The 18,772-nt window shown below is 42.6% G+C and overlaps 1 protein-coding gene across 1 annotated transcript; it reads left to right on the plus strand.

Annotated features, from left to right (window-relative positions):
• Positions 1–1,932: 1,932 nt before the first annotated feature.
• Positions 1,933–18,210, plus strand: xylt2 (xylosyltransferase II). Its single transcript, XM_085352265.1, has 11 exons — positions 1,933–2,064; positions 6,296–6,791; positions 7,532–7,707; positions 9,125–9,327; positions 10,413–10,493; positions 10,839–11,055; positions 11,440–11,616; positions 12,048–12,304; positions 12,403–12,598; positions 14,109–14,442; positions 15,816–18,210. The coding sequence occupies exons 1-11, from the start codon at positions 1,933–1,935 to the stop codon at positions 16,136–16,138; spliced, it is 2,592 nt and encodes an 863-aa protein (XP_085208391.1). The 3' UTR covers positions 16,139–18,210.
• The last annotated feature ends 562 nt before the right edge of the window (positions 18,211–18,772 follow it).

Below are 18,772 nucleotides of genomic sequence, written 5' to 3' on the forward strand. Positions count from 1 at the left end.
AGCAGCGCACGGGCACACAGACTCATTACTTAGGCTAATAGGCATTTTTAAGCTGGACCCCTCTCTATGTGCGGAGGACACCAGGCTACGGACACGGAAAACAGCAGCGTCTGTGCTGCTGAATAAATATTACAGCAGGTTGCTATTGCTGCTTCCTCCGCTGTTTAACTAATGGCATCCAGACCAGTATAAGTTAGTTAACACCCCGGATTCCTGAGCTGGAGTCCCGTTACCCTGGCAACCGCGGGTGTCCCATCCTTAGAGGCTTTCTACACAAACAAAGACCCAAAATGTACCATTAGTATTCATAGATGGAAACTATGAAAACATGCGCCCCCGCCCTTTTTCTCCTTTTTTACTAGATAAACTTCATAAAGTATGTCACCCCAGATACTTTCATTATTTTATATCTTAAAGGTGGAGAGAGGCACTGACATCCCGTAGACAGGATAAAACAGATCTCTTAATATGCACTTCACATATCTGGCTGTGGCCCAAGCTTGCTGAATTGAATCAGTATATTATACTTTGCCCTCGAGACAGCGAGGAGAAATTAGTTTTGCATACTGGCCATCCTTACAGGGAGAGGGAAGTAACTAAAACTTGGAAAAGCCAAACTCCAGCAAGCTTTTTAAGTAATAAGTATTCATTCGAGTCAGCGTATTTTACACAGTAATAAATACATAAATAACAAATCCGTAAACATACAGTTTAGTGTATCATTTTATAATGAAGTAATTTTCTGAATTCGTTTTCTTAACTGATATTTTGTGGCATTTTGTTGTTGTTGTTGTTGTTGTTGTTGTTTGTTTGTTTGTCTGTTGTTGTTGTTGTGTGTTTTTCTTGGGGGGGGGGGGGGGGTGTTATACCACGTATTGAATTTTACTATTTATGTAAATGCATATGAATGGGTGTTGATAGGCAGGCCTAATCAGTACAGAAAATTAAAAAATGCCTAATTCAAGTAAAATCCTGACCCATAACGCTGAAGGTGATCTGATGCCTTTGTTATGCTGCGGGTCTCGTCGCCACCTTGGAGGGAAGGGTGACTGCAAATCAATACACAGCTTTTCTGCCTAATTACCTTTGTTCTATGATGAAACACTGCTATCCTTAAGGGAACGGTCTCTCTTTCAGGAGAACAATGCCCTCATCCTGACTGACTTGGCTTACTTTTACTTATAAAAGTAAAGTAAAATGTTGTTTATATCACACTTTCAAGAAAATATCACCGTGCACCTCATCAGATTTGCCAGATTTCATTAAATATAACATTTTTACAACGCACTTATGTAACAAAGTTTAAAAAAAAAGGGGGGGGGGGGGGGGTCATATGAGCTCTGGGACCTGTTGGGGATGTAAATGTCTGACTTATGGTTTTGCAGTAACTCAACCCAAATGAACACCTACGGTGGATTCAGTTCTGAATCAAAGCACCAAATGAGGGACCATGTTTTGGGGGGAAACTGAGCTCCAATGTAAAGGCTGACCTCCTGAAACTTGAATCTCAATGCTAACTGAAGATGCTATGAAGTGTAGTGTATGTTAGATTTTCCTTTAATATGTCACCTGTCAGTGTCATGTTATGTCTGTACCTGGAAGTTGAAGGAAAATATAATGCATATTTTTATTTATTCTTTTATTTTGTTTCTGATACCATTACACTGATGTTGAAGAAATAAGAAAATAGAAAATGAATTAAAAAAGAACGTTTACTTATTTATTTTTATTTCAGGTCATTGGAAATATAAAAAACTAATGTGAGTGAACGCTATAAAATACAGTCAAATAAATAAATACTAATTATTATTATAAGCAGTTCTAATCGTCTTTATAACTTTTTCCAGCAAACCGGGATGTTGAGCGACCTCGCGTGGGCGCGCCGCTCAGAATGAGCCCTGCACGCGCTCCCAGTCAACCGGAGTCGGAAAAATGGTGGCCAGCGTTCGAGTGCAGAAGCTGCTCCGACGATATAAACTAGCGATTGCCGCCGCATTAACTATCCTCCTGATTCAAGGGCTTGTGGTATGGAGTCTGAGAAGTCTGGAAGAAGGCGAGGCAGAGGTGAGGAACCGATCCTCCGGGTGTATTTGGCGTGACAGCTATTCGCTTTGGTTTAATTGTAGAGCTAGCCGTTAGCACTTAGCCCCCTGTGAGTTAAAGCTGATGTTAGCTGTTAGCAGTTGGGGAAGAGCGCTGCTCCCAAACATTTCAGCACAACGGACCAGCCCTGTCCAGCCCTCCTACCTACCTACTTGCCTGCGTGTCTGTCTGTTCCTCAGTCTCTCATTGACCACACTACCTGGTGAGAAAGTATTCGTTACTAGACTGTCACAGCCATGAAACCAGAGGAGTAGTTAAGTGGTAGTTAACTTGTTTAAGGAACAGCGGTGAGCTTGGGTACCACCGCTCATGTTTATTTCTTTTGGAAACCATGGCGTTGTTAAAATGTGATGAAAAACAGACTGAGGGGAATATCTAAGACGAATAGTATGCTATGAAGTAATGTAAGTTTGAGGGAGCATGAGAACAGACTGGTGATTCATTGATCCCAAACACTTCATCAGTGTGAGCAGGACCGCCTTCATGTAGTAGTTCCAGGATGACTTGGATCTCTTTTGTTTTATGTTTCCTACTTATTTATATCAACCTGTGGATTGTGATGTGCTTGTGGCTGTTCTGTGACTTTCAATTAGCTTTGAGTCATACCAAAAAGTTCAGCAGAGAGCTGCCTCTCCTACATACCACTGAAACCGTTTCTTCGACAGTAGCCAAGTCTTGTGTGGGAATTTTTTTCCCTGGGTCTCCCTGGCACACCTGGAGTGCGCTACCTTGAGGCAGTTTCTGTTCCAGTTCTCCCTCTAAGTCAGGTAACCTGAGCTGTTAACATAGATAGGTGAACCATGCGTGTACAGGACTCATTTTTTGAGACACACCAGTGATGATGGAGCCACAGGAATGCACACTGAAAACTGAGGTGGGAGCCCTGCCAGCTCACTATTGTGATGTATCAAGCAATGTGGTGGTGTAATTTTTTCCAATGTGGATAGATTGAAGTTCTGTGCCTGGCAAGGTTTAAGGCAGGCAACAGATGTAACAGTGGCCGAGTGGGAGGGGAGGGAAAGATGTTTGGCTGTTCCTTCAGAGAAAGGGAAAAAGATGGGTCATTACTCTGCGGACAGTAGCCTCTGTTTGCCAAGGAAATGATTTGCTGCTGACCACTTCAGTTTAAACCATGAGCTAATCGGTCAGATGGTGATGTTAGACTAAATAAATAAATCATTTCCTTTAAATGCAGCAAGTGAGTCAACTTTTCTTGCTGAAGTGATTTTGAGAGAGGCTCCGGCTTTCATCACCTGTTTCTGTTTGCTGTTTCACCAGTTGTATTCATGCTTAAACATGCCTCAGCAAAGATAAGAGAAATGTGTGCAGGGCTGTGGTTTCTGTGTTTAAATGCAGCTCTTCTGTGTTTCTAAATGAGCAGAAGTGCACACTGCTTTATAGAAGCTCAACTGCACCTCGGGGGTTGCTGTTGAGTGTCTCAGGTGAAAGCATAATGGTCTTAAAGTTAAAAGGTGTGCAGGTGGATGGGAAAAGAGCTGCACTGGTTGTTTGCTTCACTGTTAATCAGATTTATTTATTGACTGTTTTTAATCTTTGGGCCCTGAAGTTGTGGCACTACCACTCAGCACAAATGTCAGCTCTATATGCAGCTATGTTGGCAGACATCTATGCAAATGTCAGCATTTGGTCTCTGCATGTTTGCACTCTCGCAGATGCAGAATCAAATTTCTGACTTGAGCGTGCACATTAATCATCACTTCACCTCTGAACGGTCTCCCCGTGCTCAGCGATCTCTGCCTTATCTTGCATCTGCTCTAATCAGCGTCTGGCAGTGCATGTGTGAACACGGTCACATGCGTTATATTAAATCCCTTGGGCAGAAGTGCGAAAGGATTGCGAGGACAGAAGAAGACATGACGCTTGTCATCCTCGTATCACCCTCTGCACGCCCGGGTTCTCCTGCAGAGCTGAGTGCTCGCTGCTGCTGCAGCTTCACGCTTCAGCAGATGGCAACGCTGATATGGTTTCACTCGACTTTAATTGGAAAGTAAAGAGGCTGACTGGCTTGCCTTTGAATCAATACATTTTTTTTTTGACATGATGGTGTTAATTAAAAGCTGTGAACACAAGTGATAAGGAAAATTGAAATGTTAGCCCGTGCTGCGTGCTTGGCTTTCTGCACAAAAAACATGTCAGCTGGCAGCTGAAAACTAAGCTTTCTTATGAATGTTTGCTGGCAATCATGCTTGTTGTTATCATGCCATTAATGTTTTTATTATTATTCTTTTTTTATTTAATTGAATTTTACAGGAATTTGATTTTCAGAACAAAAAGTTTTTGTTGGCATTTTTACATATTAATGCCACATTTTGCAGCTGTGGCGTTTTGCATCAAATACAATTTGGTTTATGAAAAGGTCAGAAATGGCAACAAAAAAGGATAAATCTTTGTTAAGTAAGGCAACATGGGTAGTCACTCTCTAAGGCCTATTCTGAGTTAGTGTCGTGCAGCTGGTCAGACCACAGATTTCCTCCCAGCACTTCCACAGAAGCTGAGGTTGTGTTTAGTTTGGCCTTTGAGTGTTGTGAAATTGACATAAAGATGTAACTAAAGCACCCGCTCTTACACCGATTAAAGGAAGCAAAGCTTTCTTGATGAGTTGACATGTATGGTGTCATAATTTCTCAGAAAGATGGCAAGGTTCCTTAAATGTATATAAGCATCTTCCAGTAGGTTTGCACTGCACTGACTGCTGTGTAAGTTTACTTCACAATCCCTCTTACTGTATTGGATTTGAGACTGCAGTTGGCAGCCAGTAGCTGACTTTGCTTTATTGGTTGGCAGCTGGTGTGTTGGCCATGTATTATCTGGCTCCTCGTCCCACCGCACAGGCCCGGTCCATCTTCTGTTCCCACAATCTCTGGGCTGTCGGGGTGCCAGCGGTGTGAGGCGAATGAGCGGGCCCACGTTTTACCATAACTTCTGACAGAGGCAGAACACTCTCACCCACTCGCTCTTCTTTCTCTTCTCCAAATGAATATTTTGAAGGGACTTTTTATATGAACCAGTAATTTAGTGTGCCAAAACTATGATGTTATTTGGCTAGAAGATTTAAAATGGCTTAAACTGTGTGCGTGTGAGTGTCTTTCCCTCCAAAAAAGTCCTCTGCCTTTATTTTTTGAGGTGTGATTTCTACTCTAGTGAGACTGATTCACTCAAAGCTTTTGCTTTGAAACCGAGCCTTAGATGTAAAACTTAAACTGGGTCCTCTTTCATTTTGATACAACATCAGTTTAGATGATAACACACTATTCTCTATGATGCATTCTTTTGTTTTGTTTTTTGCACTTGAGGAAAGAGACCTTTCTAGCTTTCATTAGTGTTTACATAATTTTCCTGCTGGGGAAAACGGGCAGCTCTGCACCTGCCCCAAAGCTGATCTTTCCCTTTTATGTTGACATTTTCACAAAAGTATAACTATATGACAAACACTGGGTGGACTTAACATTTAGAGATTTTACGGCCAGAGACTGCAGCAGTGGGACACTTCACTGATTTTATTATGTCAAAGCATTTATAAGAAGGTCTTATCTTGACATTTTAAGGAAGCTCTCAAGCCCTGGTTTGATTTTTAAGAGGTTACAGTCAAACACTATCAAAGTTAGTGCTTTACTGATTTTTTTTTATTATAATAAACTAAAATGATAGAATATTGTTGTTAATTTGTCACAAAATCCCCCTGAGCTCTTTGAGATAATTTTAGCACTAAAGTGCAAGTAAATTTGCCACATTGTCACTTCTTAATGTGTGTATGAAGGGGCTGTAAACATGTGACCTACTTGCATGTGTGTGCATTTTTCCTGCCTGTGATTTCGGCCAGAGGGAGGAAACTCAGGTCGGTACAGTGAATCACTGGAATCATGTGTGACTGTCCACTTTTTGCAGATTAGCTCCATAAAAAGGCAGAGGCTCAGCTAAAAATAACCCAGATTGGCAGAATGAAAAAAACAAAAGCAAGTAAACACATCCTTCCCTCTGGGGATCTGTCTACTGCTGCCCTAGTCGAGGTCTTTGTTTACCTTATGTGTCATTTCTGTGGATTCATTATGATTCATTATGACTCCAAAGAAATAACGCCTCCTCTCAGTAGTGGTTGTCCAAGATAACCTTATGGAATGACTGGCAACAGAGCAGGATTTAAAATATGTCTCTGCTCTCTCTCTTTCCTCAGAGAAAACTAAGACAGTCTAAGCTGCCTGACCACGACAACCAGGACCCCAAGAAAGACAACGCACAGAATTCATTGTCGGGGAGAAACAAGGGAAGCAATGGTGCCAGTGCACTGAGGAGAGGGAGCAGCCGCCGTGGAGGGAAGCCCAACATCAGGCTGAAGACCCCCCAGGAACGGGGAATGACAGGGGTTGGAGTAGATGGTGTAGTCCCCCACGATCTCTCCAGCAGCCGTAACCTTAGCGAGATCCGCCCAGACGGGGCAGGCAAGTTACCTGCTGCTGCCATACCAGGAGAGCCAGGCAGCGTGGACGGGGCGCACCAAGCCCCCAACAGTGACTTTGTGCCTAAATGTGATATCATAGGAAAGGATGCGCTGTCTGCTCTGCACCGCGCCGCGTCACAGCAGTGCAGACAGGAGATCGCCAACATCGTGTGCCAGCATCAGGCCGGGCAGCTCATGCCAGAGTCACTCCCTCAGTTCTGCCCTCAGCTTGGTGAGAACCCGCTAAAGTTTGCATGAGTATTTATAATCACGTGTAGTCTACAAACTTCAACGTGAAAGGAGATGAATGTAAAAAATGAACAAAATGACACTTTTTGACATTTACTGTAATTTTTACTCACCAGTGCATTTTCAGTCTAGACATTCTTTGTTGCCAAATTTCCTTGACAGTTATAGGATAATTTTGTTTTATAGATTTTGTTATTTTTCAGTCTAACAATGTTGTAGCTGTTACAGTTTTCTTTGGTACATAATTAAAAATGTACTAAATTCAAATACTAAAAACAAAAAGATTTGACCCACTATGATAAACAGCAACAAATAGCTGTTTCATGTCCTTAACTCAGAAGAATCTTTCCATCTTTTGCCCATTGCTATGCTTAGTTTTAGGGTTATACATTATAGATCGTCAAATGTCTCTGATTGTATAGCCACATTTAGGGAACTTGTTTGCAACTGCAGTATAATGCAGGGGTTGCACAGGGCCAAAAGACTCAACCCACGCCTCTGGCTCAGTTGTGCCATTACTGTAAATGCAGCTTGCAGTGTTGCTGAGTTGGACGCTTTGTCAAAAAGGAAAGTAATAGAAAACCCTTTTAGATTTTGAATACTTCAGATATGTAACATGGTAAAATTAAATCTCTTTCAATCCATTAATAGTGCCTGTTAAACAGCTAGCTTAGAGGTGCCCCCAAGCCTACTGAGTCATATTTGTCTGTCCTATTGGGACAGGTGTGTCACACCCAGTTCAGGCTGTTGGTGAGCTGGAAGACAGCCTATCCGAAGTGGAGAACCCCGTCAGAGTGGCTTTCGTTCTGATGGTCCACGGCCGTGCTGTACGGCAGCTCAAACGTCTCATCAAAGCCATTTATCACCGTGACCACTATTACTACATCCATGTGGATAAGGTAATTACAGAGCTTCAACTGCCATGCAGTCTCTTTAGACAGTATTATTTTTGGTGCTTAAATATTATATTAAACAGTATGTGTTTGGTGCACTCACAGATGCTTTTCCCAGTTAGATCTTATTTGCATTATGAAGGTTAAAGTTATCCCACGGGTCTCACAGTGTAGTAAAGGGGATTAGCCTGGATAGAGCAAAGTGTGGTTATTCTTAGGGGCTGGATTTAGTGGAGGAAAGGTCTGCTGTCATGTGCAGCCGGAAGGCAAAAGACAAATGCACGGCTGGTACTGAGGCAGGGACCTCAGGTGCGTTCAGCAGAGACAGCAGAGAAACAGGTGCCTGTTCTCAGTGCACCTGTGTTGCCGGAAAGGTTGTGGAGACGTAGGGAGTTGCTCTGTTCTGCTGCCAAGGGACGGCAGAGCAGCTCACCGGAGGCAATGATGGATAAGACGTCAGTAGGACAATCACACCACAGACAGTCTTAGATACTTTGCTTGCCTAACCTCATCCATCTCAGAGGCAAAAGCCTGTTTGAGAGATGAGGCTGTAAAACAGGTCAGGTTTGTCCTAGAAAATGTCTGCCAACTGCTCTGCTCTCTCTTATCCTGTCCTCTTCTTCTCCTGTTTAAAGGCGAGTACTGAGTTCAGACTACTCTTTGACCATTCGTTCTCCTATTTTCTAATTTCTGCAAAAAAACTGTATACCCTTTTCATACAATCTTTATGTCCTCTTTTAAATATACAAGACAGAATCGATACCCTTTATTCATGCTTTGCTAAACACAATTGGACTTTGTGTCCCCAAACAGTCACTTTCGAAGTGTCTGTGTCTCCCTAAACTGCCCATTTATTGCTTCACAACGTTTATTAGCTCTCCTTATTTGTGAACAGGCCCCTTGTTAATTAGGTTCTAATTAATCAGTTTAAGTTCCAAGTAGAAATAATAAAAAGAATTGTTGAACCTTCAGTTGTTGGTTTCTTGCATATTTTAGACACTTGCAGTGGTCACATGTTCACTCACTCAATTTTTAATACCGCTGCATAAAGCTTGGCAGCTCAGCAGCCTCTATTTCTTCCTTTAATCCCCGCACTGTGGTTTGTTCCAGACTATCTTTTAAGCTCAGTTCATTTATTTTTGTCTCACCTGCAGTCACCTAAAGGAGGAACAGCCAGCAACAGAAACTAATTTTGATTCTTCCTCCTTCGTCATTATGACCCACAGCACAGAGCACCATGTGGCTGTTGTTCTTCTCAGATCAAATTCTCTTTCAACAGGAGCCAGTTTTGTGTGATGGTCTTGGCACAGTGGCAGCTGCAGCTCTGTGAGAACAAAGCTAAAAGTAGATTATGCTTTTGTTTCAGAAGCAGCCTCTCCTCATTTAACTCTTTAACTGACTTTTGGTTTTAAAACTCTGACAGCGGTCTGGCTACATGCATCGGGAGGTCCTGCAGATAGCCCAGCAGTACCCAAATGTGAGAGCCACGCCATGGCGCATGGTCACCATCTGGGGAGGAGCCAGCCTTCTCAAAGCCTACCTACGCAGCATGCAGGATCTGCTCTCCATGCTGGACTGGAAGTGGGATTTTTTCATCAATCTTAGTGCCACAGACTTTCCAACTAGGTTGGTCACACACACATATATACATAGAAATAAACTCAACAGCTAATCTTTGTTGCACTTTACCTAAGGTGTACATTCACTCCCACATTTGAGCCTAAATCCATGCAGTGCAAGATTAAAAAAAGATGCTTTGAGTTTAGATGGGTTACTGAAGAGGGGACATAGATATGTGAGGCAGGAGTTGCTCAGTGAATCTCAGGCCAAGTGAAAAAAAGAGGATTAGACAGATTGTCAATGAACGTCTGCCACAGAGGGTCATGGGAGATCAGGATGGTCATAAACTGTATAAATTCAAGCTTTTACCTGAAGCCCTAGTAATGCCCAAAGCTGTCTTTGACTCTCTCTCGCCCTCTTGCTATCAGTTCAGTGTCCTGCCATCAAAAGCAGTGCTGAGACGTGTGGGTGTGTAGTGAAACATTGCAGCATGGTGTTGCTTCTGCTCCTGTCAAAATCACTGAACCGCCATGTTAAAACAAAAGAAACTTAACAGCTGGTTACACCACTTATCTTTCATAATCCCAAACAGAAAAGGGTGTCTTGAGCCATTTTCACTCTGTCACAGTGAAGTTTATTTTAGAGCTAAAAATAAAAAAAAAGCATTTTAGTGTGCACTACCTCTTTAACCTACTTTGTGTTTGTTGTATTCCCTCAAAGTTTGTATCTTGAGCCATTTTTCATTATTTTTGAATGCCTCTTTCCCTTTTGCAAAACTGCACCTACAATTACGGCGCTTTTTACAGCAACATTACAAAGAAACTTAACAGTTGGCAGATAAGAGAATCTAGTGGCAGCTTCAAATGAATTATTTTGGGCATGAATCAGTTTTGGCTGGCTTGTTTCTGGGGCAGCTTTGAACCCCTAACAAAGCAGCTGTTAGTCCACCTGAACCATCTCAAGGGGAAAAGGCTTGCTTGGACACAGCACAGAAAGACAATGTTTTCTGTGCTGTGTCCAGAGTAGTTTATTTCAGCTAGCACAATACTCATAACACAGTCCAAAGAACCCTGTAGATGGCCCTTTTTTTGGTCTCCTGCTTCAACATAACCTTTCCTCCTTTCAATTCTCACCATAATGCCCTCCTGCAGGACCAATGATGAACTGGTGGCTTTCCTGTCGCTGCACAGAGATAAGAACTTTCTCAAGTCCCATGGGAGAGAGAATGCCCGGTGAGTTTGCTACATAAAGGCAGCACAGTCTGCAAATACTGACATCGGGATGGCATTTTGACTTATAATAAATTACATTTGACACACCTTTTAATACTACAGAAAAACTGTAACTGAACAATGTTAATGAATGAAATCACAAAAAGTTGCTCTATAAATTCTCAGCAAATAGAAGTGTATTTAAATATTGCTGCAGATACAGATGAGCTGGGGAGCAGAGAGCTCTGTCAGATCCATTATTTAATGCAGTGTTACAGTTCTTTATCATTTACTGCGATGAATGGTGCAAATACCTTCACCCGTGTCTCTTCCACCCATCATTTTCAGCTGTGTCCTGTGTTCCAGGTTTATTAAGAAGCAGGGCCTTGACCGTCTCTTCCACGAGTGTGACAACCACATGTGGCGTCTAGGCGAGCGCAACATCCCCGAAGGCCTGGAGGTCTCAGGCGGCTCCGATTGGTTTGCACTCACCCGCCGTTTTGTGGAGTACGTCATCAACTCCCAGGACGAGCTTGTGTCGGGGCTGAAGCAGTTCTATTCCTACGCTCTGCTTCCTGCTGAGGTAAGCGAGCTGTAGGCAGTCTGTTTATCTCCCGTTGTTGAGACAGTTTCATATAGAAGCCTGTCTCAGGCTCGTCGTCCCCTGCCAAGTCAGAAGAGCCTAGCAGCAGAGATAATGTAATACTTTAAGCTTTCTGGCACAGCGTGCAGCAGAAGTGCAAGATGAGGAGGCTTCGCTATATTTTATCTGTGTAGTTTGGTCTCAGAAGAGTTGTCTGTTCACCGCTATAGAGCTGTGACCTTTTTGTAATTTAGAGTGTGGTTAGAAACAGTTCATAGGTATATTTGATGGTTTACACAAGCTTAATTTGGACACAACACTTGGCCACACTGTTTTCTCACACAGTGAAGAAATAACGTACCTACTCCTACCCTTTCTTCCCAGTCTTTCTTCCACACAGTGCTCGGGAACAGTCTCATGTGTGACACCCTGGTGGACAATAACCTGCGCGTCACCAACTGGAACCGTAAGCTGGGCTGTAAATGTCAGTACAAGCACATTGTTGACTGGTGTGGCTGCTCTCCCAATGATTTTAAACCACAAGACCTCGTTCGAATCCAGGTGAGTTCAACAGAGGATGCCACTTTAAAACAAAAAACAGGGCTGGGTGATATAGACAGAAGCCATATACACTCAGTGGCCACTTTGTTAGGTACACTTTGCTAGCACTAGGTTATATTTAAAAACATTTTAAATATTTCTTTCCTCAATCAATTAGTTTGTATTATTATCTGGCTCCTGGAGTTCTTTGGGGTTAGTTCTGACTGCAAGCAAGGAAAGGCACACAAAGTAGACTAATGAGCCCTGTTTCTGGAAGATGGGAAATCACTGTTTTTGTCAACAGAGTCCGGTGGTTTTGAATAAGCACAAGGGCAGAACTGCAGATACTTTCCAGAAGAAGGGCTTTATTTAATGCTAAATCAAACTGACTTTAACTAAATTCTAATTCTTTGTCAAATATGTTTTTGCTATTTTCTCTTCCTCATCCACAGCAACTGACCCGTCCAACATTCTTTGCCCGCAAGTTTGAGTCCTCGGTGAACCAGGAGGCCATAGACATCCTGGACACTCACCTGTATGGCCAGTATGCTCCAGGAACTGTTGCTATCAAGGCATATTGGGAGAGCCTGTTTGAGCAGCTGGATGGCGTGGGCTCTCTCAGTGACGTGGCTCTCACGGCGTACTTGTCATTCTTTCGCCTGGGCCTGAAGAGTTTGGTGACTGCTCAGAGCAACGTGAAGGCCTGCAGGTGGAGAGTCTGTTCTGCTTTGCTTTGTTATTGTCACTAACACAGCACATAAGCTATTTTCTTTGTCATGTTTAATTTATCTATTTTTTTTCTCCCAGGTTTGAACCAGTAGGCGTCCCTCTATCTGTGCATGTATACTTTTATGATGACCGTTTCCAAGGGTACCTGGTTCGCCAAGAAGTCCAGGCAGTGGAGTCAAAGGCCAGGGAGACTTTGGAGATGTGGGCAGTGCCTCAGGCTACACTCGTCCTTGAGAAGAACCTTAAAGAATTTGAAAGGCTCAAGAATCTGGAAGTAAGCACTCTTTAGGGTTTTTTTGTACAAACTTTCAAGATCAAGACAACTGCAACATGAGGAAGATTTTCTAGCTGATATCTAAAAATTAGGGTGGCTGTATCAGGCGTGATCTGACAAAAGCTAAACTGAAGTTTAATTAGTTTAACAAAAAGTATGTTAATACTGGAAGAAATGAATATTCACTCACCTTCTTCAGACAGAAAGGAGTGGGTCTCTTTTGTAGTGTTGTCAGTGTTGTTGTATTATGTGTTACATCCCTCTGCAGCCCCTAATCATCCCAATGTTTTCAGCTGGTGCTAATTGGCCACACCTAGTCAGGTGTGGATAAAAGCATACCTTAGGCAAGCTTCCTGGGGGAGCTCACTTGCCTTTGCCTTGGTGGCACCAGCTGTTTTAGCCAACCTGCTGTGCATTTTAGGATTTAAAACCTCTTCTCACTAACACTCTGGTATTCATCTCCTTTTTTATGTTGCGGCTTTGAGCCGGGTCGTAACATAAGGCTTTAATCCACAAGGTTCAGTAAAGCAAGCATACTAGTGACCACCCACAAAACGGAGAGCTATGGCCACACAACGATCACATCAAGGGTTGCTCAGCACCCCTCAGTGTTATTGCCATCACCTGGCCAACAACACTCACAAGTGATCCAACAAAAGTAGCCATATTTACCACAACACTAAAGGTCACAGCACAAAGCACTCACCTCACAAGGATCTCATTAGCATCCATCAACACTGACATATGCACACACAGTATACATTATGCCAACTTAAAAACGGCCTACCTGCCTCAGGCACAAGACCATAATTATTGAATGGTCTCAAACCTCCTGCCAAGTTTGCTGCCACTGATTTACTATGCACAACTCCCAACCTAAGATGCTAAAAACAATAAAAGTTTACCTGTCTAGTCTTCAGTGGTGTACCGGACTCGAGGCAACTTTAAACGCCAACTTGAGAGCAGGCAGCAGACCAGAGATATAGTCTCCTACCAAACTCTGTACCCCCACCCAGGATAACCACCAAACACAATAAACTAAAACAACAAACAAGTGCTTCGATGGAAGGGCAGCACAGCCACCCAGCTGAAACACACTTACTAAAGGGACGTAGCTCAATCACAGTGAACACCTTCACTCACCCACTTAAAAGCAATACAAAAAACTGATATTCAGTCTCCACAAAAATGTCCGAAGATCCCGGATGAGCCCCCACTTATGTTACAACCTGGCTCAAAGCCGCAACATAAAAAAGGAGATGAATACCAGAGTGTTAGTGAGAAGAGGTTTTAAATCCTAAAATGCACAGCAGGTTGGCTAAAATGGCTAGTGCCGCAAAGGCAAGTGAGCTCCCCCAGGAAGCTTGCCTAAGGTATGCTTTTATCCACACCTGACTAGGTGTGGCCAATTAGCACCATTGAGATGATTAGGGGCTGCAGAGGGACGTAACATATGTCACATAAATTTTTAAAAATATCTTTTAAAAATGACTTTTTTTGTTATCCTAAGATCGGCACAGAGTGGGATCCCAAAGAGAGGATCTTCCGTAACTTCGGTGGGGTGATCGGCCCTTTGGATGAACCTCTGGCAGTCCAGAAGTGGGCACGTGGTCCGAATCTCACCGCCACTATTGTGTGGGTCGACCCGGCTTTGGTGGTGGCGGCATCTTATGACATTACAGTGGATTTGGATGCAGAGTACACACACTACAAACCGCCACTGCAGCACCCCCTGCGGCCGGGCACCTGGACGGTACGGGTGTTAAAACAATGGGAGCGTGTGGCAGAAGTTCACTTTCTTGTCATGCCGTTAACTTTTAATAACAAGGAGCCGCTACGCAAAGGTGAGACATGTATTTATAGCTCTTTATTTTCATTTTTAATTTGAAAAGATAAGGCTGATGTTTTTCTTTATTTCACTTTCTGTGACAGAATCACATGATGAAACACCAAATCAGTCAAGCACTACATTTTCCCTAAATACTTGTTCAGTCCTGTCTGTCGCGATCACAGGGCGTCTCTGTGCCCTTTAAAAGTCTTGAACTTCAAATGTTTTCAGTCATGTCATTCCAACATTTTGTGACACACCATTTCAGGCTTTCACACATTTGGTTCACACAGAAGTTAAAGCCATACTGTTGTTCAGTCTGCTGTAATTGGTAAATGTAAGTGGATGGGTATCAGGTGAATGCATTTATTTTTGCTTCTTTATAGTTTGTCTGACCCTTTCAGGTCAATTTTTGTGAATGCAAATGGTTAACAGTAACAGCAAGTTTTTGTTTATGTCCGCAAACATCTTAAGAATCCCTGAGGCCCAATTGGAAGACGATGCAGCTGAAGATGGTAGAGAAGAAGGAGGCCTTGCTAGTTTTACAGTACCACTTTTAAATAGCTGTCCCAATCAGTACTCTATGGAAAAGAGAGCATGCAGGTTTAATGACAGAAGCTTTTCTAATACTGATTGCTATTGGTGAATAAAGCCAGTCACCAAAAAAGCATGCTGTGCTGAAAGTATTTTTCAGGACATTATATTTTTGTTTTGTTTTCACATTATTAAAACCAATTTCCTAATATTCAAATATGTGTTTTTAGGTAAACGATGTCAGCACTCATAACGCTATTTATTGGGTGTTTTCCTGCCCCTTTATTTATTTAATTTATTTTTTAAAACTCATTTATCATACCAGTCCATGCTGATATATCGGCAAGAAACTAATGTTGGCTATTAAATTCTCTACTTTCCACTATTTTAAACCAATATTATTACATCAACTTAAAAAATATGATTTTCACCTTTGATTTCTGTTTCCAGCATGCTTTATTTGGAAAACAAATGGCAATATAAAGGTTTTAAGAAGTAGACGCACCCCTTAAAGTGCCCAAAACTACTCTCTCTCTCTCTCACACGCACACACACAGAAGTTTGGTGTTGCCTACAAGCTTCATCAGCTACAGTAAATAAACTACAATGCTGGTGTGTGCTGTAATCAATGACCATGCCTACCTGGGCAAACATGGCATCGGCTATGTCAGACTGCACAGTTGATGGTGTTCATTGTTAGTCTTAATCTTTGCTTTGGATTTATTGGGAATAAAAACATGCAGAATGTCCCCGGGCGTACATTAGTGCTTGATCATTCAAATCTGAAAACTTTGGTGGATTTTTCAGACACTCATGTCATCTTCTTCTGATTTTTTTTCTCTCCTTCTGTTCTAGAAGAGGACAGCTGGCTTCATGCAGGACCTCCAGGGAACTTGTACCTGGAGCAGAGCTTCCAGCAGCTGAGCTCAGTGCTTAAACTGCCTCCCCAAGAACCTGCCATGCAGGTGGCCCAGCGTAATGCCCAGTTGGTGGGCCAGGCCCTTGATGCATGGGTGGACACTTCTGTTGAGTCCTTCTGGGTTATCGGCGACTTGTGTGCAACACAGACTTCCTCATGCCCAGCTTTGGGGTCTTGTTCCAAGACTGCCTGGAGCCCATTGTCCCCAGACCCTAAATCTGATATGGGCCCAGTGAAAAGCGATGGGAGGATCAGGTAGCCCTCAGAGAAGAGAGACTGCAGACGTGCGGAGAAAACCGGAGACTGCTAGGAGACCTGTGTGAACCAGGACGTCTCCGAGGTCGGCTAAGAGCTCAAGGGCACATAAGCAACGATAAGGAATCTTCCTCCACCGAGGAGCCGCGTCTTTCTCAGCGCCACAGTAATACAGGCTTGAAAGACAAGAGCATGACTGCTGGAAATTTGCACATAGGAAACTGCAAGCGCCTAGTCTTGTAGCACCGCTTACTGAATGGGTACACGGATGCCGGGTGTAACGTGTTATTTAAGCTGTCGCACAGGTTTGCGGTCATGATCCGTCTGTGCCGGAGTTTCTTTAAGAAGTGTTCAGGTGCACAGTTTTCCTGCACTTCGGTAGAATCAACAGGCTCAGTGCCGTGCTCCGTCTTCTTTTCGAGGGAGAATCAAACCTGTGAATCATGTTATTGTGCTTATTTTGAAGCATTATTATGTAAGCATTAAGGAACAGATAGATGAAGTGCACTTTACTGTAAGACTTTGGTTTTACACAGAGGTCACTAGGTTACAATGTGAAGATTAGAAGGTAACGGTTAAGGTCATTTCTTTCTTTCTTTTTTACAATAGGAACAAACTGCCACTCCCTGTTGCACAGACGCATAAAATTTTTGGACTGTAACACAGAGAAGGAAGAGTAGTAAAGAGAGTGGGGTTCTTGTGTATCCTTAGGAGTCTTGTGCTTTTTCTTTTTAATATATTATTTGTGTCATTTTTTCACATTTTGTTTGTTAATTCGCAGAACTAGCTGCTAAATTGAGTTAAATTTTCTGTTGTTGCAAAAAAAGGCTCTGAGCTAAACGTCTGGTCTAAGGAAGTGCCTGGACTGCTGGTGCAGATAGCGAGGATGCATTCACAGTTTCCCTGAGATCATCTTTGTAATACGTCTTTAACTGAAAAGGAAGGATGTGCAGTGTGCATGAAAGCTCCAGAACAACAGACTGTGGACCTTAAGTCAGGACTTTTACTTCCGCTGTTTGACCTGTTTCTTATCCACTCTGCTAAAGCGACTCTACTGAGCTGAAGGAAATGTGGGTAAAAATAACGTTTATTCAGATTACTCTCGGCCCACTGGGAGAATTGAAACCACTCTGTTTATATGTTAGCTCAGCATGTAGGCTGGAAATAGGAAGAAGCGGGCAAAAGCCAAGACACTCTACGTCTGAAACGCAGCTGTTTGTTTGTTTTTGTTTGTTTTTTAAACAACAATGTCAGTGGAAGAGAATTCATTCTGTTTTACCTGTCGGGACCTGTAAGGCCCTCGTGTCTGTACCCTGGCTACTCCGTGTCATGTGTCAACCAAGGTATAGGACGTATAACCCCACCATAACACTAACGACTGTCACGTGTTGTCAGTCTTCTCTCTGCAGAGTAAGCAAGCTTACACAGTTCTCCAAAATGTCAAAGTTCTCTTAAATGCAAGATTTTTAGATCACACACCTGCCGTGTATCTGTTTGTATGCAGTATTGTCACGACACGTTCACATTTAATTTGTTACGGTGAATTTAATTTCAACTTTTTGAATTTTGTATGTTTTCTTTGTTTGTTTTGTTTTTCTTTTTGAGTCCACCGACCCAGAGTGGTCACGAGTGTATCGTCCATTTGTTTCAGTGTGATCGAGACTCTAAGATGCCTTTATGTCACAAAGCTGAATTGTTTACTACGGGATGAAAGCTTCCACAGATGTGCAATCAATGCCTTTTCAGATGATAGTGAAACCCATGTCTGTGATTTGGTTTGTTTGATTTCTTTTTTACTCCAACGTTACGTGTTTGTTAAGTAACAGTTGGCCACCGTGTGAGTTTTAAGTGACCTTGTTTACCTCGATCAGTACAGTTGCTTCAGTGAAGCCCCAGTTTTATTGGGATAAGGGAGCAGATGAATGGGTGTGACAGATGTTATTTTTCTATCCTGTTTGGGAGGAATTATGTTTGTTGTCTGTTTATCTCTCAGCACTCTAAACTATTAGAGCTGCTCTCCAATCGTGTTACATTTGTCCAGCTGTTCAGCATCATTTGATACAGACCTTTATTGTTTTTGGTGGGTGGGAAGTTGAGGTCTCCCTCCGTGCCGCTGTGATATGCAGCAGCCCGGCTGGTGAGTCATCCAGAGCTCTTATCTGGAAAAAGCTCATAGGACAGATCTGACTGACTCAATAAAACGAAAAAAAAAAAAATTAAGATGTTTCCTTATTTTCATTCTTAACATGCCTTTGAATCAGGTGGAAATAGAGAGGAAATGCTTCTTATTTGAAAGTCTTAAATGAACCTTTCCGCTACATTTCGAGGGGTTTTCCCTCTTACAAGAACACGATGGGAGATATTTATGAGGCTCTCTCTCCGGGGCGCTGAACACTTCCTTTTCCCTTCCTTGTTAAAAAGCTCAACATGACTTGCATCATGAATACTGTATAAGCTACACTTCCGTTATCATCTCTGACCAAAACTCCTTCTTTTAAATATTTAGTTTCAACATAATTATACATCGTAGCATGGTGATATAAACCATCCAGGGGTGAAGGAGACATGCAGAGAAGGTGGGGTGGAGGAATTAAGACAGGGCGATAAAAAGGATGGAGAGGAAGCATAAACGTTTAGT

The sequence above is a fragment of the Diplotaxodon limnothrissa genome, linkage group LG4, assembly GCF_057381915.1.
Source record: "Diplotaxodon limnothrissa isolate DT_005_m linkage group LG4, D_limnothrissa_male_GT1.1, whole genome shotgun sequence".
NCBI lineage: Eukaryota > Metazoa > Chordata > Actinopteri > Cichliformes > Cichlidae > Diplotaxodon > Diplotaxodon limnothrissa.

Bases quoted from the DNA above. Each gene is read 5' to 3' on its own strand.
- xylt2 (XM_085352265.1), top strand. From the start codon at position 1,933: ATGGTGGCCAGCGTTCGAGTGCAGAAGCTGCTCCGACGATATAAACTA. The intron at 6,792-7,531 runs GTGAGAACCCGC...CTATTGGGACAG, and splicing joins TCAGTTCTGCCCTCAGCTTG to GTGTGTCACACCCAGTTCAG. The intron at 12,305-12,402 runs GTGGAGAGTCTG...TTTTTCTCCCAG, and splicing joins AGCAACGTGAAGGCCTGCAG to GTTTGAACCAGTAGGCGTCC.